The sequence below is a fragment of the Anomaloglossus baeobatrachus genome, chromosome 6, assembly GCF_048569485.1.
Source record: "Anomaloglossus baeobatrachus isolate aAnoBae1 chromosome 6, aAnoBae1.hap1, whole genome shotgun sequence".
Lineage (NCBI taxonomy): Eukaryota > Metazoa > Chordata > Amphibia > Anura > Aromobatidae > Anomaloglossus > Anomaloglossus baeobatrachus.
Window position 1 is genome coordinate 582,755,681 of NC_134358.1, and position 27,896 is coordinate 582,783,576.

The following is a 27,896-nucleotide window of genomic DNA, read 5'->3' on the forward strand; positions in this document are numbered from 1 at the left end:
GGATCCCCGTCCAGAGCAGCGGTGGTGTCCCAACCTCACCACAAACCGTGGGTGGCGTCACGTACTGACTTCCCAAACCCCAAAAACTATCCCCTTTTTACTCACGGGCGAGGAGCGCCGCTCGAGTCCCCGGATCCGGCCCACTGCTCGAGCCACAGAGCAGCGAGCAGCAAGCAGCAGGCTGCAGCAGCGCTGGACCCGAGCGCCAGCAAGAGCGCAGCAGCGACGGCTCCCTCCCCGCCCGCGACAACTTGGCGTCACGAACAGGATCTTACCGTTCTACCGCCTGGTAGAAGTGTGCCTTGTGTCCCGCTAGAGGTGTCCGTACGAAAAATTTCAGAATCCGCCATCTTGGGCGCGAAAAGTTCCCCGCTTGAGCGTCTTCCCGAGCAGTGGAGGCGCAAAAGCCGAAGCTCCGCCCCTGAAGAGAAGGTGCTGAGAAGAAACCAAGGGGGGCGGATGGCGTCCAGCCGCATGTAGACCGCGGCTATAAAAGCAGGGACGCCAGGACTCTGCGGCCATCTTTGGGTTCCTGGAAAATACCGCTACCAACATGACCACCTCGTCCAGCTACGCGGAAACTACGGAGCCGGTGCCCGGAACAGCGGCATGGCTCCGGGCCCGAACAGCGGGGATCTGCTGGCGCTACCGGAATCAGATATGTCTTCTGATGGAGCAGTGGACCGCGGAGGTGGAGGAGGTAGCGGCGGTCGCCCGGGTGTACGAGATGGAGGCCATGATGGAGGAGCTGGTGAGTGACCCACGCCCCTGTGTCCCCGAGGGACCGGCCGCTGCGGCTGAGGGACCCGGTCTGCCCCTGGCCCCCATACTGCCTCCGTCTCCCCGGCCCGTGTGCTCCGCCGCTGCCGGTCCGTCTGGCTTGCGCCCCCTTGCAGCGGCAACAGAAAGAGTGGCGAGCCCGAAGACTGCGGCAGCTGGCGGCAACCCGCCTGGTGCAGGAACGTATGATAGTGACTCCGGACCTGATACAGAGCCAGTTTCAGAGTCCGAGGAAGCGGGTGAAAGCCTTCGCCACGACGGTGAACCGGTAGTTTTCTATAGCCCGCGCACTGGTGGGAATGGATACCGAGCGCCCCATTCCCAACAGGCCTGCCACCGCATGTTTGAAATATTGGTAGCGGAGGGTGAGGCCACCTCAGCAGAAGAGTCGGAGTAAGTCAGCGGTCCCTCCGCTGCAAGTTGTCCCTGTTGGGACTACCAGTACCGTTGTTAAGTGAGTAAATGAAGTAATCAACCGAACTGTAACCTGATTAGCAACGGTGATTGAACCGGCCGTTGACGGCAAGTTGTCCCTGAAGGGACCCTTTGCACCGTTGGCGTAAGGAACTACTTACGGACACGCCCGAGAACTTGCAGGGCAACCACAAACTTGTGGCATGTAAATAATTTCTGGCCTTTATTCCGTGGCCGCCTCCGGCGAGGCTGTTTTGGAGGATGGGCCTGGAGGAAAGGGATGGCCCAGGCCCGCCACTACCGTAACCAGTGGCGATCCTCCGGGGGTCAGGGGTCCCCCATCGACGTGGGTCCCCTGAAAGAGACCGTACCCACTCGGTCAGCCTGGTGATGGACTGGGGCAAGGGGTACTGCCCTCTTCTTAGGGGCAGCATCAGGGCCAGGTTGTTTGGGCGGGGGAGAGCGGAAGCCGTGGATCGTTAATAAAAATGTACCGTTAGTAACGTTGAAGAAAGTGCCTCCCGTTAGGGGAAGTTTCATAAAAGTATGCTTATGTTTGATGTTTTACCTGTTTCTACCTCTTTTTACAGTTACAAAATAAAACCGGTGATGGACGGGCAGCCCGCGGACGGTCTGCATTTAACCAAGGGGGAAAATGGCGCCCTGGACAAGCCAGGTCGTCACAGGTACTGCAACAACACACCCCACACCCCGGTTAGGCACATCAGTCACACATAAATCCTTGTTGCCTCTCGCCAGGGGCTGATGTCCACACCAGGTGGGGTGGAGCCAGGCGGTTGGCCCCACCCACTGAGGAGTTCACAGTCCTGGAGGCGGGAAAAGGAGTGGAGAACAGTTAGAGAGGTGAAAGAGAGAGGAGTGAAGTTAGGGAGAGTGGAGGAGTAAGTGGCAAGAGAGGAGCAGTCTGACCGTGTCCGGGTACGTGGCCCGGGCACATACAGCAAGGTTGGCAGATGGTGGTGGCCGTCTGCAGGAGAGGCCGATCGACACGGAACCGTAGGACCGGGTCGGGCGGTGGCCCACCGGTACCGAACCGGGGAGTGAAGAGAAGCCAGCACCATTCGGCAGGGCCTACGGACCCCGACCAGGCTTGGAGTCGCCGTTAAACCAGTCAAATCCGTTAGCGACGGGAACCTCCGGGGTTTCCCAGCAACAAAGACCTGATTGAAGGCAACCGTCCAAACCGTGAAGGGAAATACAGTCACCGCCAAGGCTACAATTCCCAGGGCCAGAGCCTGCGGGCAAAAGGAGCTCCTCCGGCGCCTATCAAAGCTGGGGAGCGGGTTACCGGTGGGAAGCCATCGGGGCCATAAACACACTACAGGTGCAGGGAAAGGCAGCCACCGCCAACCTACCGAGAGTGACCACTGCAGCCGGCTGCGAGACCCGTCCATCCAGCCGTTTGTTTTACCAGAGACTCCGTGTACGTTATTGGCTGAGTGAGTACCACCGTGCCGTCTGGCACCGCGCTGCCCCCGCGACCCTGCACCTCACCAAACCCTGCCATCCACATTCCAGTCACCTCACCGGGCCCCGGGACCACCCAAAACCCCTCTACCCACAGAGGGGAGAGAAACATCTCTGCTGCTCCCTGTCATTGCTCACGGGATCCCCGTCCAGAGCAGCGGTGGTGTCCCAACCTCACCACAAACCGTGGGTGGTGTCATGGACCGACTTCCCAAACCCCCAAAACTATCCCCTTTTCACTCACGGGCGAGGAGCGCCGCTCGAGTCCCCGGATCCGGCCCACCGCTCGAGCCACCGAGCAGCGAGCAGCAAGCAGCAGGCTGCAGCAGCGCCATACCCGAGCTCCAGCGAGAGCGCAGCAGCGACGGCTCCCTCCCCGCCCGCGACACCACCACCATGCCATGCACGCCTGACGTTGGTTTGCAATATATTCCTGCTGTTGGTGGCTGTTCACATTGAGCCACCTCACCCTTTTTCCACAGGCAATGCTAATTAAGCACCATACTTGGGTCTGCTCCGCCTTTATTTATGGTTGCTGGTCTGGCACTGTGAGGGCCGGTTCTGACATTGTGCTGGTGTGTGGTGTCTGCTGCACATGCTGGGGCCTGGTCTTCCTTTATCCATGGCTGCTGGTCTGGCATTGTGAGGGCCAGTTCTGATATTGTCCTGGTGTGTGTGGCGTCTGCTGCACATGCTGGGGCCTGGTCCTCCTTTATCCATGGCTGCTGGTCTGGCACTGTGAGGGCCAGTTCTGACATTGTGCTGGTCAGACACTGTGAGGGCCAGGTCTGACATTGTGCTGGTGTGTGGCGTCTGCTGCACATGCTGTGGCCTGGTCCTCCTTTATCCATGGCTGCTGGTCAGACACTGTGAGGGCCAGGTCTGACATTGTGCTGGTGTGTGTGGTGTCTGCTGCACATGCTGGGGCTTGGTCCTCCTTTATCCATGGCTGCTGGTCTGGCACTGTGAGGCCAGTTCTGACATTGTGCTGGTGTGTGTGGTGTCTGCTGCACATGCTGGGGCCTGGTCCTCCTTTATCCATGGCTGCTGGTCAGGCACTGTGAGGGCAGTCCTGACATTGTGCTGGTGTGTGGCGTCTGCTGCACATGCTGGGGCCTGGTCCTCCTTTATCCATGGCTGCTGGTCAGGCACTGTGAGGGCAGTCCTGACATTGTGCTGGTGTGTGGCGTCTGCTGCACATGCTGGGGCCTGGTCCTCCTTTATTCATTAAAAAAATTGATCAATTATTTGCTAAAAATCTCCTTTTGTATTCTAGTACAGTTGGAATAAATCTGTGACTTGACGCTTTTATTTGATGCACGCCGCTCTCAGATCGTGCTCCCCTCTTTAAGGCCTGTCAGTTTGTTGCTGGGGGTAACGGCTTTTTTTCCTGTTCTACTGGGTTCCAATCTCAGTTGAGGATATGAATCGTAGCAGAAATCGTCATGTATCTTAGTGACTGCGCTATATGCTGAGCTGTTCCTGTTTTCTTTAAAACCTTTAATGATTATATCCACTGTTATCAATGTCTTATGTTATGTATACGTTCATGCTCGTCCTTTGCTGTCATCTGCTGGTCAGACCATTCTATTCTCCTGGTTCTTTTTCGTCCAGCCTGTTGGAGGGTTTTCGGCCCTACATGTGACCTCACATCCTGCCTCCATCTTACTTTCACTTTCAGTCAGTGCATCGTGAGGAGCACATCTCTGTGATTTGGGCGTCAGAAAGGAAACATTTTTGACCGGTAGCAGCTCTAGGACAATCATCTTACGACTACCGCAGTTACAGCCACTTGATCACGGTACTGCTGCACGTTTTCCTTCATGGAGGAAAAAATAAACCACCGTTGCTTCACCTCAGCGTGTGTACATTTGAATCCATCCACCATGGAGCGCTCTGGTCATGTCTGCCTCACCTAGTGGAAATGAAGGTAAGGCTCCTCACACCTCTACCCAATTTACCTGCCTTCAATTGCCTCTAAGTGGGGACAGAACATATGCCGCAAACAATATGTCGGCTGTACGGTCGGACCGCTGAAGATCCGCATCAGGCGCCACATTCTGGATGCTGGTAAATCGTACTTATGCGGGTCTTCAGCGGTTTCTTAGCACTTTTCCTTACAACATGGAGGAGATCTGTCAGATCTTAAATTCAGAGCCATTGAAAAGGTTAATAAGTCTGATAGAGGAGAAGATTTTCAAAGAAAGATCTTGAATCGCGAGTCCTTTTGGATTTTCAAACTTGCTACACGGGGCCCAAAGGGACTGAATATTCACCAAGACTGAATTGTTCAATTGTATGAAATAGTGATGTTTTTTCATGTGTATATGTTTTTATTATATTGCTTCTGTATTGTTGCTACTTTATTATGTGTGCATTTATCTATGAGTGATCTTTCCCTGTGCACAGGTGCGCCTGCCAGGTGTTGGTGGCAGCTAACTTGGGCTCCAGCAGGTGACTGGTGCATGTTGGGATTTAGCACACTATATAGGGGTATTACTATTCATTGTTAGTATCCATGAATAAGACTTAGCGATATTCTCTCGAAATGCGTTGGATCATCTGTCTTGTTTTCTGTTGGATGCCATCTGTTATGGACTTTTAAAGAAGAAATACATTTTTTTTTATTTATTCCTGCCTGAGATCCACTGGATTTGTTTCTTGCCTGGATTCTGTTTATTCCCTGCTTGGGATTTCCATGCGGACTACGTGGCACACTCCAGACTTGGACTACGGTGAGCTGGCTATTTATCTATTCTTGCATAATGGTTCAAATTAGTATAGACAAAACCAATTCTCAAAAACTGAACCAGAAGGAGAGTAAAACATATAATCTTTATTGTGAAAATAATTTAAAAATATAGGTTTGTCATAACAGAAAAGAACACAAGATGGCAGCACACTGCAGCAGGAGGAGAAAGGCTGATTAGAACTATTGTATCACCAAAGAGAATGTGAGAAGAGGCAAAGGAGCTCCGGATTTCAGCAGCTATAAAGCCAATGTGGGCTAGTGACTGAGGCACAAAGAAGGTCAAACAATGGTGCACATAAAGAATTCATAGAAACAAAAGTTCACCTAACTTGTGGACATCTCCTCCCGCTGGAATGGAGCCAGGTCCCGACGTACAGTTCGGCAAGAGCCTTGTCAGGAGCCTTCTATCCAACCTTTCTCCTCCTGCTGTAGTGTGCTGCCATCTTGTGTTCTTTTCTTGTTATGACACTCCCTTCTTTAAAATTATTTTCACAATAAAGATTATATGTTTTACTCTCATTCTGGTTCAGTTTTTGTGAATTGGTTTAGACTCTCAGCAATGCAATCCTTCATGGCCTGTCTCTCTGGGCCAGAAACATTATACAGTCTGGACTTGGAGAGTTTTGTATACACGATGGGGAGGCAAATCCTGACACCACCGCTCCGAAAATACGTCCTTAAACCCAGACAAAAATGCCGGTAAGGACTTCGTAGAGACCGGAGAAAGAGACGTGTTCAAGCAATTATCATGACAGTAGTTTCCCCACTGCACAATCTCCCTGGATTGCCAATCCACTACAGGATTATGCTTCACCAACCAGGGTAGACCCAGTATAATAGGAGTGGGAAGACCCTCCAGGACATAGCAAGAAATGACTTCACAATGCAGGTCCTACCCTCAGTGTTATACCATGCACCATCTGTGTCAGGCATCCCTGAGTAAAAACAAAACAAAAACAAATCTTTTTTGTAGATCTCAGAGGAAACATGCAAAAAATGGTTCTTCCTACCTGAATGGGCCCCCCAAACCCACGAGTGATAGGTCACCCACAGATCGCCAACCCCCCATATTTGGAAATAGTGTGCTGCCCCAAGAAATGGTCTCTGGGGAAAGTGGTCTAACCATTCTATCGCGAAGGCGTCTGTCCACACGTATAGCCAAGGACACGGCAATCTAAAAAGGACTCAGGTGTTTGATAAATCACCAAGGCATCCTTCAACCCTTCTGAATGTCCTTGAGAAAATTGGCTTCTAAGAGCCGGGGCATTCCACTTAGTGTTGGTTGTCCATCTACAAAATTCTGAACAATAAGTCTCCGCTGACCGATCCTCCTGCTGGAGGCAACGCAGCCTGGACTCAGTCAAGGAGACTCAGTCAGGATCATCATAGATGTGACCTAAGGCCTCAAAAATCCATGCATTGACCAGATCCCCCTGTATCAGTGAGATCACAATCCCCACTCGTTGTTCTTCATCCCTAGAGGAGTAAGGCAGAAGTCAGAAATACAGTTTACAAGTTTCTTAGAACATAAAAAATTTGGCTCTACCCCTGCAGACCTGTCTGGGAGAACAATCTTGGGCTCTGGGTGACCCTGCCTGCCTGTAAAGTCACCAGAATCGGGATCCTGTGACCGCTGTTACTGTTGAACAGCTGACCATAGGTGTGCTGCCTCCATAGACAGACCCTGAAGCCGCTCAGTCAGAACAGTGATGGGATATATTTATATATATATATATATATATATATACAGTACAGACCAAAAGTTTGGACACACCTTCTCATCTCTAGAACAACTGTTGAGAGGAGACTTTGTGCAGCAGCCTTCATGGTAAAATAGCTGCCAGGAAATCACTGCTAAGGACAGGCAACAAGCAGAAGAGACTTGTTTGGGCTAAAGAACACAAGGAATGGACATTAGACCAGTGGAAATCTGTGCTTTGATCTGATGAGTCCAAATTTGAGATCTTTGGATCCAACCACCGTTGTTACGGTTGCTGTGGCTCTGGAGACTATGTCCGAATTTCTTGCTACTGCACATGTGCAAGCGCTGGAGTCTAAGTCCTATCTTGGAGCCATTGCACATGTGCGGGTGACATCATTGCTGACACGAGGTCACATGTCTCTGATACCTTCTAAGCTGATTGGCCACTGGTTATGTGCTTGTGACACGTGGTCACATGTCTCTGACACCTTCTATGCCGATTGGTCGCTGGTCATGTGCTTGTGACGCTTTGCTCGGTGATAAGCCAGCGTGACGTCATTGCTGTCATTCTGGCAGCGGATTGGCTCTGGTGTCCTCCATCTTGGATGAGGCACAGAGTCTATAAAAGACCCTGACGCACGCCGCCCGGCGCTCAGTCCTTTTGGTTCATGCATGAGGGTAGACGCCCTGTGCACGTCCCTCTAGGCATCTCTCTGTCTATGTTAGGTGAGCGCTACCGGAAGGGTAGCGTTCTTATACCTTACAGCTTCGGCTGCAGTCCGTATCCTTACCTCTTAGTGGAGCGGACATAGGCAGTGCCTGAGGCACATGGTCCGGCTGGGCCTTGTGATTCTACTCGTAGGTGGACGTTGCCGCTAGGGTAACGTTCCTTATACTGCGTCTGGCAGTTGCTCGTATCCTCGCACACTAGAGGAGCGAACAGAGGTAGGAGCTTTGTGCGGCTTATGCTGCTGTCCGTCTCTTTTGCACCACTAGAAGAGCGGACCTAGGCAGGTGCCACATCTAGTGGTTCGTGTCCTCACACACTAGTGGAGCAAACGCAGGTAGGAGCTTTGTGCGGCTTACGCTGCTGTCCGTCTCTTTTGCACCACTAGAAGAGCGGACCTAGGCAGGTGCCATATCTAGTGGTTCGTGTCCTCGCACACTAGTGGAGCGAACGCAGGTAGGAGCTTTGTGCGGCTTACGCTGCTGTCCGTCTCCTGGCATCACTAGAGGAACGGACCTAGGTAGGTGCCATTTTACACTCACTGCTTTTGACTCTGTGATCTTTAACAGAGACCATTCAACACACCCTCCAAGTAAGAGAGGCATTGCTTTATTTTCTAATTATATTCCTCTGTGAGTTTAACAGAGGTATTGCACTCTGCCATAGTCTGCAGCAGAGTCTTTGCACGGTGGACCCTGACTGTCTGATATTCCTTTAGGATTTATTATCAGACAGCCCCCCGTAACATTAGGACTGAGCCAAGGGTCTGGCAGTTATGGCAGAATATCAGCAGTTACACCATTACATACAAGTACTTGAGTCGCGGCTCAAGAGTATAGAGGATAAACCTCAGACCATGGTGACATCTGCACATGATCCTCGACTTGCTCTGCCAAACAGATATTCTGGCGATGCCAGATCATGTCGTGGTTTCATTAGTCAGTGTCAGATACACCTAGAGGTCAACTCTTCTCGCTTCTCTACGGAGAGGTCCAGAGTAAGCTTTATCATCTCCTTACTTCAGGACAAAGCCTTAGAATGGGCGACTCCCTTATGGGAGCGCTCTGATGTGGTTACTAGGAGACATCAAGACTTTCTTGATGCTCTTAAAGCGGTATTCATGGGTCCGCAGGTTACCCATGAAGCAGCCCTGAGACACTTAGATCTATCTCAGGGTTCGTTATCCACTAGTTCTTATGCCATTGCTTTTAGAACTCTGGTGGCAGAACTAGATTGGCCAGAGAAGGTGTTGATTCCTATCTTCTGGAGAGGGTTGGCAGGCTATGTCAAGGATGCTCTTGCTACTCGTGAGGTCCCTGCTTCTCTGGAGGACTTGATCACAGTAGCAACGAGGATCGACGTACGCCATAGGGAACGTAGACTCGAGGTCTCTTCTTCATGCCCTAAGCATCGGGCTATTCCAGTTGTTGAGGGTCCACTACCATCTTCCTCAGCATCTGAAACATCTCCCACTCCTATGGAGTTAAGTCATACGTCCTCCAGACTACGCAAGTCTGGTCCTCCTATATGTTACGTATGTCGTCAGGCTGGGCACTATGCCAACAAGTGTTCTAGTCATCAGGGAAACTCCCTGGCCTAGTAACCATTAGAGGGGGGTTACTAGAGACGTCTTCTGCACCCTCTAAGTGTAGTATCCCAGGTCAGCTCTCATTCTCTGAGAATACATGGTCTATTATGGCTTTTGTGGATTCCGGAGGTGACGGGACTTTTGTGTCCTCAGGATTTGTAAAGGGACACAATATTCCCTCTATCATGTTAGAGGCGCCTATTCCTGTCCGTGTTGTTAATGGGACTATGTTGTCTGACTCCATTACATTGAGGACAGTTCCCTTGCGCCTTTCCCTGCCTCAGGGTCACATAGAGGAGATTTCTTTTCTTGTTTTGCCTGAGGGTATAGACGACGTCCTTCTGGGTCTCCCATGGCTCCGGACTCATGCTCCTCATATTGACTGGGAGTCCGACAGCATTATTAGTTAGGGTTCGAAATGTCAGTCCCGATGTCTTCCCTTACCACCTAAGGTCGTTGCGGTTGCATCAACTGATCTCTCTCCCATACCTATACCCTATTTGGATTTCACTGACGTGTTCTCCAAACAGGGTGCTGAGGTTCTTCCACCCCATAGGCCATATGACTGCGCCATAGACCTTATCCCAGGTTCAGTTCCACCTAAGGGCAGGGTTTACCCCCTGTCGATACCTGAGTCGGAGGCCATGCCGACCTATATAAGAGAGAGTTTAGAGAAGGGGTTCATTCGTAAGTCTGTCTCTCCCGCGGGAGCTGGGTTTTTCTTTGTTTGGAAGAAAGAGGGTGATTTGCGTCCCTGCATAGATTACAGGGGTCTCAACGCAATCACAATAAAGAACAAATACCCGTTACCTTTAATTTCGGAGCTCTTTGACAGACTGAGGGGAGCTCAGGTTTTTACGAAGTTGGATCTGCGGGGTGCATATAACTTGGTACGAATTCGAGAGGGTGACGAATGGAAGTCCGCTTTTAACACCCGAGACGGTCACTATGAATACCTCGTCATGCCTTTTGGTTTATGTAATGCACCCGCAGTATTTCAGGACTTCGTAAACGATGTGTTCAGGGATTTACTGTTATCCTCCGTCGTGGTGTATCTGGACGACATCCTGATTTTTTCTCCTGATCTGGAGACTCATCGTCAGGATGTCGTTCGTGTCCTTTCCCGTTTAAGGGAGCACTCATTGTTTGCTAAACTCGAGAAATGTGTATTCGAGCAGTCATCCTTGCCTTTTTTGGGTTACATTATCTCACAAGAGGGCCTGGCTATGGATCCTGCGAAGCTCTCTGCTGTCCTGCAATGGTCCGAACCTCATTCCTTGAAGGCGGTGCAACGCTTCTTAGGATTCATAAATTATTACCGGCAGTTCATACCCCATTTCTCTACTTTGGTGGCCCCTTTGGTGGCCTTGACTAAGAAAGGTGCTAATCCAAACGTCTGGTCTACTGAGACATCTCAGGCTTTTGAGGCAGTAAAAAGACACTTTTCAACTGCTCCCGTTCTTCAAAGACCCGATGAGAATAAGCCCTTCCTCTTGGAGGTTGATGCCTCTTCAGGGGGTGCTGGTGCGGTCTTGTATCAAAAGAACGGTGCAGGTAGAAAAAGGCCGTGTTTCTTCTTTGCTAAAACCTTTTCACCGGCAGAGAGAAACTATACCATTGGGGATAGGGAACTACTCGCCCTGAGATTAGCCTTGGAGGAGTGGCGTCACTTGCTGGAAGGAGCGAAACATCCTTTCCAGGTCTATACAGACCATAAGAATCTGACGTACTTACAAACCGCTCAGCGTCTGAATCCTCGCCAAGCCCGCTGGTCCTTGTTTTTCTCCCGCTTTCTCTTCTCCATCAACTATCTGTCTGGGAGTAAGAATAACAAGGCAGACGCTCTGTCTCGCTCTATGGTTTCTACCCAGGAAGAGATTGACGAACCTCGTCTTATCCTTCCCTCCAGGGTTTTTCATACGCTCTCCCCTGTAACGTTAGACCAAATCCCACCGGGCAAGACCTTTGTGCCGCCTGATCGACAGAATGATATACTGTCGTGGGCCCACACCTCAAAGGTAGGTGGGCATTTTGGTATTAGGCGGACACGAGAGTTACTAGAGAGGTGGTATTGGTGGCCACACTTAGCCAGCCACGTCAAGAGATATGTCGGTTCCTGCTACTCGTGTGCTCGCAACCGTCCATTACGGCAGAGACCGTCTGGGCTCTTGCATCCTTTACCAGTGCCAGATAGACCATGGGAGGTGGTAGGCATGGACTTTGTGGGTGATCTTCCGTGTTCACAGGGACATAGATTTGTGTGGGTCATTACGGACCATTTCTCCCGGATGGTTCATCTCGTACCGTTATCGAGAATCCCGTCTTCCAGGGTACTAGCCAAACTATTCCTCAAGCATGTCTTTAGGCTTCACGGGATGCCAGATCGTATCATTTGTGATAGAGGTCCGCAATTTGCTTCCCGTTTCTGGCGAGATCTTTGTAGCCTTATGCAAATTGAGTTGAATCTCTCTTCAGCATACCATCCGGAGACCAATGGTTTGGTTGAGTGTACCAATCAATCCATGTTTATATACCTTCGACACTTTGTTGCTGAGAACCATGATAACTGGTCCTCCCTCCTACCCGGGCAGAATTTGCCCTTAACAATTCGCTGGCTGAGGCCACTGGGCAGACACAGTTCGTACTCAATAATGGGCAACACCCTAGGGTACCGGTACCGTTTCCCGCTGCTGCACCTTCTCCTCTTGTGGCCGACTGGGCAACTAATGCCAGAGAGGTTTGGGATCGGACTCAAGAGTCGATCCAAGCAGCTAAGGACCGTATGAAGACGGTGTCCGATCGGTTTCGTCGCACGGCTCCTGTTTTTTCTCCAGGGGACTTTGTGTGGCTCTCTGCAAAACACGTGAAACTTAGAGTGAGCTCTGTCAAATTTGCTTCTCGCTTCCTGGGTCTTTATGAGGTTCTTCGACAGGTAAATCCTGTAGCCTACCAATTGAAGTTACCCGTCCATCTTAGGATTCATGACAAATTCCATGTCTCACTGCTAAAGCCGGCTATTTTACCTCACGCTCATGAAGTGCACTCTCCTGCCTCTGATTCCTCTCGCTCTAGCTATGAGGTACGAGCCATAGTTGGTTCTAAGATGGTTAGAGGGCGCAGGTTCTTCTTGATAGATTGGGAGGGCTATGGCCCGGAACATCGCTCTTGGGAGCCTGAGGAGGCTGTCCATGCTCCCGACTTAGTTGCCGATTACCTGCGTTACCGGGAGGGGGGCCCTTGAGGGGGAGGTACTGTTACGGTTGCTGTGGCTCTGGAGACTATGTCCGGATTTCTTGCTACTGCACATGTGCAAGCGCTGGAGACTAAGTGCTATCTTGGAGCCATTGCACATGTGCAGGTGACATCATCGCTGACACGAGGTCACATGTCTCTGACACCTTCTAAGCTGATTGGCCACTGGTCATGTGCTTGTGACACGTGGTCACATGTCTCTGACACCTTCTATGCCGATTGGTCGCTGGTCATGTGCTTGTGACGCTTTGCTCGGTGATAGGCCAGCGTGACGTCATTGCTGTCATTCTGGCAGCGGATTGGCTCTGGTGTCCTCCATCTTGGATGAGGCACAGAGTCTATATAAGACCCTGACGCACGCTGCCCGGCGCTCAGTCCTTTTGGTTCATGCATGAGGGTAGACGCCCTGTGCACGTCCCTCTAGGCATCTCTCTGTCTATGTTAGGTGAGCGCTACCGGCAGGGTAGCGTTCTTATACCTTACAGCTTCGGCTGCCGTCTGTATCCTTACCTCTTAGTGGAGCGGACATAGGCAGGTGCCTGAGGCACATTGTCCGGCTGGGCCTTGTGATTCTACTCGTAGGTGGACGTTGCCGCTAGGGTAACGTTCCTTATACTGCGTCTGGCAGTTGTTCGTGTCCTCGTACACTAGGGGAGCGAACAGAGGTAGGAGCTTTGTGCGGCTTACGCTGCTGTCCGTCTCCTTTGCACCACTAGAAGAGCGGACCTAGGCAGGTGCCATATCTAGTGGTTCGTGTCCTCGCACACTAGTGGAGCGAACGCAGGTAGGAGCTTTGTGCGGCTTACGCTGCTGTCCGTCTCCTGGCACCACTAGAAGAGCGGACCTAGGTAGGTGCCATATCTAGTGGTTCGTGTCCTCGCACACTAGTGGAGCGAACGCAGGTAGGAGCTTTGTGCGGCTTACGCTGCTGTCCGTCTCCTGGCACCACTAGAGGAACGGACCTAGGTAGGTGCCATTTTACACTCACTGCTTTTGACTCTGTGATCTTTAACAGAGACCATTCAACACACCCTCCAAGTAAGGGAGGAATTGCTTTATTTTCTAATTATATTCCTCTGTGAGTTTAACAGAGGTATTGCACTCTGCACTTGTGCTATTATTTTTTACAGTGGCACACTTATATACCCCTTATCCTCTGCCATAGTCTGCAGCAGAGTCTTTGCACGGTGGACCCTGACTGTCTGACATTCCTTTAGGTTTTATTATCAGACAGCCCCCGTAACAACCGTGTCTTTGTAGAAAAGGTGAATGGATGGACTCTACATGGCTGGTTCCCACCGTGAAGCATGGAGGAGGAGGTGTGATGGTGTGATGGTGTGGAGTGGCTTTGCTGATGACACTGTTGGGGATTTATTCAAAATTGAAGCCATACAGAACCAGCATGGCTACCACAGCATCTTGCAGCGGCATGCTATTCCATCCGGTTTGCGTTTCGTTGGACCATCATTTATTTTTCAACAGGACAATGACCCCAAACACACCTCCAGGCTGTGTAAGAGCTATTTGACTAAGAAGGAGAGTGATGGGGGCTACGCCAGATGACCTGGCCTCCACAGTCACCAGACCTGAACCCAATCGAGATGCTTTGGGGTGAGGCAAAAGGGCCAACAAGTGCTAAGCATCTCTGGGAACTCCTTCAAGACTGTTGGGAGACCATTTTCGGTGACTACCTCTTGAAACTCATCAAGAGAATGCCAAGAGTGTGCAAAGCAGTAATGAAAGCAAAAGGTGGCTACTTTGAAGAACGTACAATATAAGACATATTTTCATTGTTTCACCCTTTTTTGTTAAGTATTTCATTCCACGTGTTAATTCATAGTTTTGATGTCTTCAATGTGAATCTACAATTTTCAGAGTCATGAAAATAAAGAAAACTCTTTGAAAGAGAAGGTGTGTCCAAACTTTTGGTCAGCACTATATATGTATTAGTGTTGGTTTTCTCTTTTATTTTATTTTTTATATGGTTGGTAATAATGTCATGCTAGGTACGGGGAAGTACCACTCGTTTGGCGACAGGGAAGCGAAACCCTGTGTGTAGGGAAGGGGGAGATGGTGACCCTGACCAAAGCTTCCGCTGGCGCCTGACTCCACTAATTACCCTAGATAGGTTTTGCACTTATGTGCTTAGCAGGATACCAGGCCCTGGCTAACCCTGAAGTAGGCCCTAGTTAGGGAACAAATGGGATGAGCGCTTAGTCAATCCCACTAAGCTCTAAAGAAGACACAGGGATAACAAACAGGGGGACATTATCTCCAAGAAGACTCAGGGAGAGGAACAGCAACAACATTTCTTCAAATGGATACAAGCCAATTGCTTGCATCCAAAGCCTGAATAGGAATATACCTCTGTCATCAGCAAACACCAAGGGGAAATCTGGGTATTGAAGGATACAAGGGTTAGTGATGATGATTAACAGCTGAAAGGTGAGGATATCAACAGGGCCCTAAAAGGAAAGGATTAAACCCAAAGCAGAGAAGAAACATAGGATAACATTTACTCCACAGCAGGAAGAATAGAAGGTCAGGGAGCAATTTGTGTAGCCAAACACTGCGACCTTTGAAAGCTGGACACCACAAGACTGTCTGTCAATTGTGACACACCCGTGATATATTGGGACTGTGTAGAAGAAATCTGGGATCAGGTTTTGGTCCAGACATGACTGAATCTGATAGGGAGCCCGGAAGGTTTCAGGCCATGCTGAAAGCCAAAGGCGGATTTACAAAATACTAACAAAATAATAAAAAATAAAATTTTGATTTTTAGGAGCAAAACAGGCTACTTTCACACTTGCGTTGAACGGTATCCGTTGCATTGCGTTGTGTGACGGATGCAACGGATGTGTTGCATATAGTGGCATAACGGATGCAACGGATGCTGCAAAACAACGCAATCCGTTTTTGTTTTTTTTTTTGTTTTTTTTTTACAGTTTTACCGGCGGCAGACTATTGTGAACGATCAGCCGATCACTCACAGTAGCCGGTCGCCGGGTGATCAGCTGATCACTCACAGTAGCCGGCCGCCGGGTGATCAGCTGATCGTTCGGTCGCCGACAATGTGTGCGGGGGGCGGAGTGCGAAGTGGGTGGAGCCGAGCGGGGCCATGGCTGAGGACGTCAATGCCGCGGGGACTGCATCGCTGGGGGACAAGTGAGTGTGTGTGTGTGTGTGCGCGCGCGATTGTGTGTGTGTGTATACAAACGGAGTGCGGGAGGGAGTGGAGCCGAGCGAGGAAGTGTCGGGCTCCCGGCACACGTAACCAGGGTTCCTTGGTTACCCGATGTGTACCCTGGTTACGGGTGCAGGGAGCCAGAGAGAGCATGCGCAGTGAAATCCAAAGGATTCCGCTGCTCATAAAAAGTTACATGCTGCATTCCTTCCGCCCGACGCAGCGTCAAAATAACGACGCTGCGTCGTCCGGCGGATGCAACGCTGACACTTGCGTTACAGTGCGTCATCCATACAAGTCTATGGAGAATAGCGCAGTGCGTTAACAGACTGCGCTATTCTCTATAGTGACGGACTCCGCTGAACGCATGTGTGAAAGTAGCCTTACAATGCAGCGACATGACGAGAATCTATATAACTAATCATGTGCTAAATATCTGCAGTCACATTATGTATGAGAAGCCAAGATGCTTGTCTATAAGATGAAGGTCGTCTCACGCTCAAAGCTGTAGAGGATGGAGAGATCTGGAGACTGAAAGTCACAAGAGCAAAACATCGTCACCCTTTTACTTGTCACTGTAAAACGCTATCCCATGCCTTTTACATCTCTCATTATACACTAGAATCCCTGATGTCTTCTGGGGCACTGTGAAGAGGGTGTAGGGTGCACTCAATTGCCAATTCAATCAGAAAATAAAGAGGGTGCCACAGCTTGCAGTGAAAACTGAAAGGAGAACAAGAAGGGAAAAGAGCTCTGCAAAGGAGGTGTGCACCAAGCACAAAATATACTATATTGTATACAAAAAACACATTAAAAACAATTAAAATACAACACATAGAGCTGAGCAGCCGATATACGATATCACAATTATATAGCCACCCTACAAATACCGAGCTCACATAGGAAGGCTGGGGTTCAGAAGAAGGTGCCCAAAAATATTAGGCAGATAATATATATACACTGGTCAAGAAATGAAAGGGAACACTTAACCAACCGAAAATTACTCCAAGTGAATGAAACGTCAGTGAAATGAAAGTGTCCTCTTAGGAGGCCCTGACTGACAATCAATGTCACATGGAATAGACATCCGATGGAAATTATTGGCAATTATCAGACCCCCTCAATAAAGCAGTGTTTCTACAGGTGGGAGCACAGACCACATCTCCGTACAATGCTTTCTGACTGATGTTTTGGTCCCTTTTGCATGCTGTCATTGCTCTCACACTCATGGTAGCATGAGACGGACTCTACAACCCACATAAGTGGCACAGGTCGTGCAGCTCATCCAGGATGGCACATCAATGCGAGCTGTGGCAAAAAGGCTTGCTGTGTCTGTCAGCGTAGTGTCCAGAGGATGGAGGCACCTCCAGGAGGCAGGCCAGTACACCAGGAGACGTGGAGGGGGGCAACAACCCAGCAGCAGGACCGCTACCTCCACCTTTGTGCAAGGAGGAACAGGAGGAGCTTTGCCAGAGCCCTGCAAAATGACCTCCAGCAGCCACAAATATGCATGTGTCTGCACAAACGGTTAGAAACCGACTCCATGAGGATGGCATGAGGGCCCGAAGTCCACAGATGGGGGTTGTGCTCACTGCCCAACACCATGCAGGATGTGACACCAGGATTGGCAAATTCACCACTGGCGCCCTGTGCTCTTCACAGATGAAAGCAGGTTCACACTGAGCACATGTGACAGACGTGACAGAGTCTGAAGACGTGGTGGAGGGTGATTTGCTGCCTCCAACATCCTTCAGCATGACTGGTTTGGCTGTGGGTCAGTAATGGTGAGGGGTGGCATTTCTTTGGAGGGCCGTACAGCCCTCCATGTGCTCGCCAGAGGTAGCCTGACTTCCATTATTACTGCCTCAGACCCCTTGTGAGACCATATGCTGATGCGGTTGGCCATGGGTTCCTCCTAATGCAGGACAATGCCTGACTTCATGTGGCTGTAGTGTCAGCAGTTCCTGCAAGATGAAGGCATTGAAGTTATGGACTGGCCCGCCCGTTCCCAAGACTTGAATCCGATTGAGCACATCTGGGACATCATGTCTCGCTCCATCCACCAACCTAATGTTGCACCACAGACTGTCCAGGAGTTGGCGGATGCTTTAGTCCGGTCTGGGAGGAGATCCCTCAGGATATCATCTGCAGCCTCATCAGCAGCATGCCCAGGCGTTGTAGGGATACAGGCACGTGGAGGCCACACACAATACTGAGCCTCATTTTGACTTGTATCCACTTTCAGTTTGTGTGTGTCTTCAAATCCAGGCCTCCATTGGTTAAAACATTTGATTTCCATTGATGTTTTTTGTGTGATTTTGTCGTCAGCACATTCAACTTTGTACAGAACAAAGTATTCAATGAGAATATTTCAGTCATTCAGATCTAGGATGTGTTATTTGAGTGTTCCCTTTAATTTTTTGAGCAATGTATAACAGGTTATTACAACCTTAAAAAAGAATGACTGTGAAACGGCTGGACCTAGGCTGAAGAGCGGCTCCTGTTCCTCCGTTAGTTTCTCTATCTTCTAGATAAGGACACCAGATGAGATTTTATACACAAAGCAGACAACTTGGGTACATAGGACAGCAGACATCACACTTCATCTCACCTTCTGTACAGCACATAGGCACATTCTTAATAGCTTCTGGTAACGGCATTCTACTTGTGTACAGGAAACGGAAGCATCGAATGAGGGGCAGCTCCTTCCACTTTTCATGTGGGTCCACACGAGTAAATGTGTAACACAATGGCCCCCACACAGAGGCAACTTAGATTAGACCTCTTCCTATGACACTGGAACTCAGGGGTCAATGTGTTTCACTGGCTTCTCTCCACACTACCACAGAGCGATTCCTGACGAAGGCTCCTCCTTGAGCAGATATCCTCTCTCCATGTTTCTGGCTAGGCAGATTCTCTTACAAGGTCTCCTACCACTCCCAGCTAATACTGGATTTCCTCCTGTCGAAGATTGCTCTCATACAGGTTGCACCCACTTCTGTAATCACTAAGGATCTTTCGGTTCAAGCTCCCTTGTACTCTCCTGCAGCTCACTAGACTTGTCTGCTCCTATTAGGTATTCGTCCCACTCTCTACACTGTTCTCCACACACTGCCTCTAAATAGGAACTACACTTTCCTATTTCAGTTCCCTTTCCCACCCCACCGTGGGCCGGCTATGAAGTTAACCTCTGCCAAGATTTCTCCTGTATCTACATCATATCATACCAAACTAGGAAACAGTGGCATCTTGTGGCTGCAGGCGGTACCATCACTAAAGAATACTAACAATAACTCTACATTATATAACGCATCACATTTTCTACTATAAAACTATACCATGTACCATGCATTTTACATCTCCCATTATGCACTAAAACCCTTGATGTCTTCAGGGGGGTACCCATCCATAGGTCACCCTGTAACACCCCCTCACTCCCCATACAGTGATTGCACTCACCCTCCCGCCTTGTTCCCAATCCTCTCCCTGGCTTTATACTGTGTCCACAACCTACCCCCCTCATTCACCATGCTGTGTACACTCTCACTACCCATATTGTATCCTCAAATTTATCCTTACCCCTCGTTTTACTGCTGTGTCAGCACTCTTTCCTCCCATGCTCCCCATACTATGTCCACATGCCTCATACGGTTTTCTCATACACAGCCCATCACTCCCCATACTATGTCTACACCCATCCCCTCCCCCACTCCCCATAATGTGTCTGCACCCATCCTTTTCCTGGCACCATACTGTGTCTGCATACATTCTGCTTCCATAATTCCTCATACATCGCACCCCTCGCTCCTCATACTGTGTCTGCATCCATCCCCTCCCTCACTGCTCATACTGGTTCCGCATACATTCCCCCCTAGCTCTTCATACTGATTCCTCATATATCCCCACTCTCACTCCCCATACTGTGTCTGCATTCACCCCTTTCCTCGCTCCCCATACTGTGTCAGCACCTATTCTCTCCCTGGCTCCATACGGTGTCTGCATACATTCCCCTCCACTCATTCCTCATACTGTTTCCTCACACATCGCTCCCATCCTCGCTCTTCATTCTGTGTCAACACCCATCCCCTGTCACTGCCAATACTGTGTCTGCACCAATTCCCACAAAATCCAATATCATCTCCCTAAACTGTCTTCAAATTTCTTCCCACTCCCATGCTTTCTATTCTGTGTCCACATTAACACCCGCTCACCATAATGTGTCCTCAAATCTCCCAACCATTACAATAAATCTTTGGTGCCTTCAGCGCACTTACTACACCAACATCCTTTGCCCCTCTGCAGTGCTGGTGAGCGACGTCAACAGTATGGAGAGATAACCTGATCACGTTGCTGACGTCGCCCTGACCCGGAAGTGACAGCGGTCATAGCTTCACCTGTACATGCGTCTGAAAGACGTGAGCACTATTGATTGCTGGGAGATGGCACCTTCACAATGAGATGGATGTCAGCTTGCGAATCGCTGAATCCTAGTGCAGAGGGTGGTAAAATGCAACTGCAGGAGAGACACCATGGACTGACACATCTAACCGCCTTATGGCACCCCCTGCCTGTTACACCTGGGGCAAATGCCCTGCGGGCACCCCTAGATATGTACTCCCATTGCACATCACAGATAACACATAGTAAGTGTCGCTTGCAGTCCCATGTAACACAAAAGATATTAAATAGTATGACCTTACCATGTTTATAAGGGTTAAATAGGGGGAATGATAAGTATGTTGGGTTAAGGGGTCGCTGCCTTCCTTTGCTTTACCTTGCCATGTTACGGTTATTGATTCTAAAAAGTGGTATGGAATTTGTGATGATCAAACAGGACAATGTAATGTTTTTGAATTGAATTTTCAATGCTGAATTCGTTTATGCCAGTGTTATATGTTATTGAAAAATTTGAATAAAAATAGTATGGCCTGCAGTGCCACATAACAGCACAGCTATCACAGATGCCTACAACCCCATGTAAGTTCACGAGGTGACCTGCTTGTCCTGTTTTGCAGCTGCGCTCAGCTGCTTCTAAAGTATGGAGCCCATGTGGCCGCTCCTTCGGAGGATGAGGCTCTCACCCCTCTTCACATCGCGGCCGGACATGGATTAATGGAGCACGTGGAACTTTACCTGCATTCTGGAGCTGCGATGGAGAGCAGAGATGTCCACGGTGAGACACCACTGAGCGTGGCCTGCAGTCACCCCCAGAGCTGCCAGCAGCTGGACCGGTACTTCAAGGTGTGTCAGCGACTGATTGACTGTGGCGCCGATATTCACACCCGTGACAATGACCAGCAAAGCCCCCTGCACCTGGCCTGTAAGAGCGTGAACCCCCAGACTGTGGAGCTTCTCCTGCAGCATGGAGCGGAGGTGAACGCCATGAGCTACAGCGGGAACACAGCCATGCAGAACATCCTACAGGTGACGGCCTACAAGCGGCAGCACGAGCCGGAGGTCATAGTGCGGGCGCTGCTGAATCACGGCGCCATCCGAGTGTGGCCGGGAGCACTCAGCAAGGTAAGTCTCCCTGAAAAGTTTTCAATTGCAGTATAAATTGGAAGAGCAGAAACCATCCGAATATCGAACTTGTTCACATTGAGCTTTAGGAAGTGTAATGAGAAGAAGAAGGATGATAGACGCTCTGAGATGATGGACAGCAGAGAGCTAACGTCTGCGCCCGAGAGGTAGATCTGAGGGTCGGATAGATGGTACCAGAAGCCATGGGACTGTATGAGTTGTCTCACGACAAAGTTATATGGAGGATAGTAAGGATCCCAGAACAGAGCCTTGAGGGACCACAACATAGAGGGTGGGATGAGAAGGTCGTGTGGGTGCGGGAGAGTGTGGTTATTGAGGTTTAAGGAGATTCAGGAGAGGATGAGGTTTGTGATACCGAGGGAGGGAAGAGAAGGGCTGTAGTAGAAGGGAGTGGTCAACAGTGTCGAAGGCAGAGGATAGGTCTAGAAGGAGGAGCGCAGAGTAATGTCGAAGGCAGAGGATAGGTCTAAAGGAGGAGCACAGAGTAATGTAGAAGGCAGAGGACAGGTCTAGAATGAGGAGCACAGAGTAATGTAGAATGCAGAGGACAGGTCTAGAAGGAGGAGCACAGAGTAATGGAGAAGGCAGAGGACAGGTCCAGGAGGAGGAGCACAGAGTAATGTAGAAGGCAGAGGATAGGTCTAGAAGGAGGAGCACAGAGTAATGTAGAAGGCAGAGGACAGGTCTAGAAGGAGGAGCACAGAGTAATGTAGAAGGTAGATGACAGGTCTAGAAGGAGGAGCACAGAGTAATGTAGAAGGCAGAGGACAGGTCTAGAAGGAGGAGCACAGAGTAATGTAGAAGGCAGAGGACAGGTCTAGAAGGAGGAGCACAGAGTAATGTAGAAGGCAGAGGACAGGTCTAGGAGGAGGAGCACAGAGTAATGGAGAAGGCAGAGGACAGGTCCAGGAGGAGGAGCACAGAGTAATGTAGAAGGCAGAGGACAGGTCTAGGAGGAGGAGCACAGAGTAATGTAGAAGACAGAGGACAGGTCTAGGAGGAGGAGCACAGAGTAATGTAGAAGGCAGAGGATAGGTCTAGAAGGAGGAGCGCAGAGTAATGTAGAAGGCAGAGGATAGGTCTCGAAGGAGGAGCGCAGAGTAATGTAGAAGGCAGAGGATAGGTCTAGAAGGAGGAGCGCAGAGTAATGTAGAAGGCAGAGGACAGGTCTAGGAGGAGGAGCATAGAGTAATGTAGAAGGTAGAGGACAGGTCTAGAAGGAGAATCACAGAGTAATGTAGAAAGCAGAAGACAGGTCTAGAAGGAGGAGGACAGAGTAATGTAGAAAGCAGAGGAGAGTTCTTGAAGGAGGCGCACACACAGAGTAATGTAGAAGGGAGAGGACAGATCTAGGAGGAGGAGTACAGAGTAATGTAAAAGACAGAGGACAAGTCTACGAGGAGGAGTACAGAGTAATGTAGAAGGCAGAGGACAAGTCTAGAAGGAGGAGCACAGAGTAATGTAGAAGGCAGAGGACAGGTCTAGGAGGATGAGCACAGAGTAATGTAGAAGGCAGAGGACAGGTCTAGGAGGAGGAGCACAGAGTAATGTAGAAGGCAGAGGACAGGTCTAGGAGGATGAGCACAGAGTAATGTAGAAGGGAGAGGACAGGTCTAGGAGGAGGAGCACAGAGTAATGTAGAAGGGAGAGGACAGGTCTAGAAGGAGGAGCGCAGAGTAATGTAGAAGGCAGAGGACAAGTCTAGGAGGAGGAGCACAGAGTAATGTAGAAGGCAGAGGACAGGTCTAGGAGGAGGAGCACAGAGTAATGTAGAAGACAGAGGACAGGTCTAGAAGGAGGAGGACAGAGTAATGTAGAAAGCAGAGGAGAGTTCTTGAAGGAGGCGCACACACAGAGTAATGTAGAAGGGAGAGGACAGATCTAGGAGGAGGAGCACAGAGTAATGTAGAAAGCAGAGGAGAGTTCTTGAAGGAGGAGCACAGAGTAATGTAGAAGGGAGAGGACAGATCTAGGAGGAGGAGCACAGAGTAATGTAGAAGGGAGAGGACAGATCTAGGAATAGGAGCACAGTGTAATGTAGAAGGCAGAGGACAAGTGTAGCAGGACGAGCACAGAGTAACGTAGAAGGCAGAGGACAGGTCTAGAAGGTGGAGCACAGACTAATGTAAAAGACAGAGGACAGGTCTATGAGAAGCACGGAATAATGTAAAACACAGAGGACAGGTCTAGGAGGATGAGCACAGAGTAACGTAGAAGGCAGAAGACAGGTCTAGGAGGAGGACCACAGAATAATGTAGAAGGCAGAGGACAGGTCTAGGAGGAGGAGCACAGAGTAATGTAGAAGGCAGAGGACAGGTCTAGGAGGAGGAGCACAGAGTAATGTAGAAGGCAGAGGACAAGTCTAGGAGGAGCACAGAGTAATGTAGAAGGCAGAAGACAGGTCTAATAGGAGGAGCACAGAGTAATGTAGAAGGCAGAGGACAGGTCTAGGAGGAGGACAGAGTGATGTATAAGGGAGAGGACAGGTCTAGGAGGAGGAGCACAGAGTAATGTAGAAGGCAGAGGACAGGTCTAGGAGGAGGACAGAGTGATGTAGAAGGCAGAGGACAGGAATAGGAGGAGCAGCACAGAGTAATGTAGAAGGCAGAGGGCAGGACTAGGAGGAGGCGCACAGAGTATTGTAGAAGGCAGAGGACAGGTCTAGAAGGAGTAGTACACAGTAATGTAGAAAGCAGAGAACAGAAGTAGGAGTACAGAGTACATATAGAGGAGGTGGGAGATAGCCATGCTCTCTTCACATCACCCACCTCTGACCCTGCTTTCTTTGCCTTTATCCACCTCTGATCTTGCTCTCTTCGTTGTCATGCACCTCTGACTGACTCTGCTCTCTTCACTGTCACCCACCTCTGACCCTGCCCTTGTCATTGTCACCCACTTCTGACCCTGCTTTCTTCAATGTCACCTGCCTCTGACCCTGCTCTCCTCGCTGATCTTGCTCTCTTCACCATCACCCACCTCTGATCTTGCTCTCTTCACTGTTGCCCACCTCTGGCCCTGCTCTTTTCGCCATCACCCACTTCTGACCCTGCTCTCTTCGCTATCACTCACTTCTGACCATGCTTTCTTCACCATCACCCACCTCTGACCCTGCTCTCTTCGATGTTCCCCATCTCTGACCCTGCTCTCTTCACCATCACCCACCTCTGGCCCTGCTCTCTTCGATGTTCCCCATCTCTGACCCTGCTCTCTTCGCCATCACCCACCTCTGGCCCTGCTCTCTTCACCGTCACCCACCTCTGACCCTGTCCTCTTCACCATCACCCACCTCTGACCCTGATTTCTTCGCTGTCACCCACCTCTCTGATCTTGGTCTCTTTGCCTTCACGCACCTCTGACTGACTCTGCTCTCTTCACTGTCACACACCTCTGACCCTGCTCTCTTCATTGTCACCCATTTCTGACTCTGCTTTCTTCAATGTCACCTGTCACCTGCCTCTGACCCTACTCTCTTCGCTGTTACCCACCTCTTCACCATCACCCACCTCTGACCCTGCTCTCTTCGCCGTCACCCACCTCTGACCCTGCTCTCTTCATCGTCACCCACCTCTGGCCATGCTGTCTTCACCATCACCTACCTCTGACCCTGCTCTCTGCGCCGTCACCTGCCTGACCCAGCTCTGTTCTATATCACCCACCTCTAACCCTGCTTTGTTCGCCATTGCCCAACTCTGACGCTGCTTTCTTTGCCATTACCTGCCCCTGCCCCTGCTCTCTTCGCCATCACCCACTCCTGACCCTGCTTTCTTCAGTACCACCTGCCTCTGACCCTGCTCTCTTCAATGTCACCCATCTCTGACCCCATTCTCTTTGTCATCACCCGCCTCACACCTTGCTCTCTTCACTGTCACTCGCCTCTGACCCTGCTCTCTTCACTGCTTACCGCCACTGACCTTACTACTTTCTTTCTTTTTGTCCACTTCTGACCCTGCTCTCTTAGCCATTGCATGCTTTTGACCCTGCTCTCTACACCATCGCCCCCCTGACCCTGCTCTCTTTGATGTCACCCACCTCTGACCCTGTACTCTTCATCCTCACCTGCCCTAGAGCTTGCTCTCTTCAGCATTGTCCGCCTCTGATCTTGATCTCTTCACCATTGCCAACCTCTGACCGTGTTCTCTTTGCCGTTGCCCATCTCTTAACCTGTTCTCTTCATTGTTTCCCACCTCTGACCATGCTCTATTTGCTGTTGCCCACCTCTGACCCTGCTCTCTTTGCCATCACTCACCTCTGACCCTGCTCTCTTTATCGTCACCCACCTCTGGTCATGCTCTTCATTATCACCTGCCTCTTACCCTGCTTTCTTCATTGTCACCTGCCTTTGACCCTGCTCTCCTCGCTGTTACCCACCTCTGACCTTGCTCTCTTTGCCATCATCCACCTCTGATCCTGCTCTCTTCACCGTCACCTGTCTGACCCAGCTCTGTTCTACATCATCTGCCTCTAACCCTGCTCTGTTCGCTGTTGACCACCTCAGACCCCGATCTCTTCGCTTTTCTCCGCCTCTGACACTGCTCTCTTTGCCATCACCCGTCAGTGACCCTGGTCTTTTTGCTGTTGTTCATTACTTACCCTGCTCTCTTTGCTGTTGCCCACCTCTTACTCTGCTCTTTTCACCATTGCCCGCCTCTGACCATGCTCTCTATTCACCGTTGCCCACCTCTGATTCTGCTCTCTTCGTTGTCACCCACCCCAGACCCTGCTCTCTTCACTGTTGCCCGCCTCTGACCCGGTTCTCTTTGTCGTTGCCCCCATATGACCCTGCTCTCTTCGCCATCACCTGCCACTGACCCTGCTCTCTTCGATGTCACCCATCTCTGACCCTGTTCTCTTTGTTGTCACCAGCCCCATACCTTGCTCTCTTTGCTGTCACCCACCTCTGACCCCAACATTCTTCATCATCACCTGTCTCTGACCTTTCATTCTTCGCCATTGCTCACCTATGACCCTGCTTTTTTTGACGGTGCCCACTCCTGACCTGCCTCTCTTTGCTTTCACCCGCTTCTGATATTGAATTTTTCCATTGTTGCCCACCTCTGACCCTGGTCTCTTTGCCATTGTACACCTCTGACCCTGCTCTCTTTGTTGTCACTCACCTCAGACTCTGCTGTCTTCACCGTTGGCTGCCTCTGACCCTGCTCTCTTCACCATCACTTACTCTCTTTGCCATCACCCATTTCTGACCTTGTTCCTTTCGCCGTCACCCACTTCTGACCCTGCTCTCTTCAACTTCACCCGCTTCTGATCCTGCGTTCTTCACCGTCACCTGCCCCTAACCCTGCTCTCTTTGCCATCACCCACTTCTGACCCTGCTCTCTTCGCCAACACCCGCTTCTAACCCTGCGTTCTTCACCATCACCCACCTCCGACCCTGAACTCTTTGCCATCAACCGCCTTTGACCCTACAATCTTTACCATCACTCACCAATGACCCTTCACTATTCGCCATTGTCCGACACTGACCCTGCTCTCCTCCCTGTTACCCACCTCTAACCCCGCTCTTTTCGCTGGCACTCGCCCCTGACCCTGCTCTATTTGCCTTTACTCGCCCCTAACCCTGCTCTCTTCACCATCAGCTGCCTCTGTCCCTACGTTCTTTGCAGTCACCTGTCCCTGACCCTGCACTCTTTGCCATCGCCCGCCACTGACCATGCTGTCTTCATTGTTGCCCACCTCTAATTCTCCTCTCTTCTCCTCCCAGGTTCTGCGCTTCTGTTGCTCTTCTCCGCGCACCGTTGAGGTTCTGCTGAACACGTACAGTAATCTGCGAGGCTCTGAGGACTGGGCGGAGGTCGTCCCTGAGGAAGAGCAGCAGGTGGGTGCAGTTATGTGGGGGTGAAGTCTTGGGGCACCACCACAACAGGAGCCAAGAAATGAGTCATAAATTAAGATAGAAACTGTTCAGTCATAACATTAAAACCACCTTCCCCCATTCACCAACCTACCAAGGACTGGACCCCACATTCTGCTGCAGGTGTCCTGCGGTACCTGGGGGCAGATCCCTGCTTTGCTCAGTGCATAAATAAGATTTCATCCCACAGATAACTGACAGGAATAAGGATGGGGATATTCCTGCCTGAGTGTCACCAAAGACAGGAGCTGCTTTAGTGACATCCATAGTCACGGGGGACATCCTTATAGTGTGGTGGAGGGTCTGTGTCACCCCTTTGTGACTCCTGCAGAACATCACCTCATCACATACGGATGAACATCACCCCATCACATTCCGCAAAATATCACACCACACGCAGAACAGACTTCTTCAGTTCATGCTCCAGTAATGGCTCCTACAGCGACCAGATGTCTTTAGACTTTCACCAGAATCTCATCTGCCCTTCTTCTCAAATAGCTTAGCTCTCCTGGTTATACTTGGTTCATCCGGTTCTCCTCAGCTCGCCCGGTTATACTTGCCTCTCCTGGTTCTAGCTAGCTCACCCGGTTATACTC

General features: G+C 50.4%; 1 protein-coding gene across 6 annotated transcripts in view; it reads left to right on the top strand.

Moving 5' to 3' along the window:
- ASB10 (ankyrin repeat and SOCS box containing 10) overlaps positions 1-27,896 on the top strand; it is a 187,331-nt gene that overhangs the window by 137,154 nt on the left and 22,281 nt on the right. For all 6 annotated transcript variants that reach the window (XM_075315944.1, XM_075315943.1, XM_075315947.1 and 3 more), the window contains 2 exons: positions 20,906-21,410; positions 27,151-27,264. In XM_075315944.1, the coding sequence (XP_075172059.1) occupies positions 20,906-21,410; positions 27,151-27,264 (619 nt within the window). The remainder of the gene's footprint in view (positions 1-20,905; positions 21,411-27,150; positions 27,265-27,896) is intronic.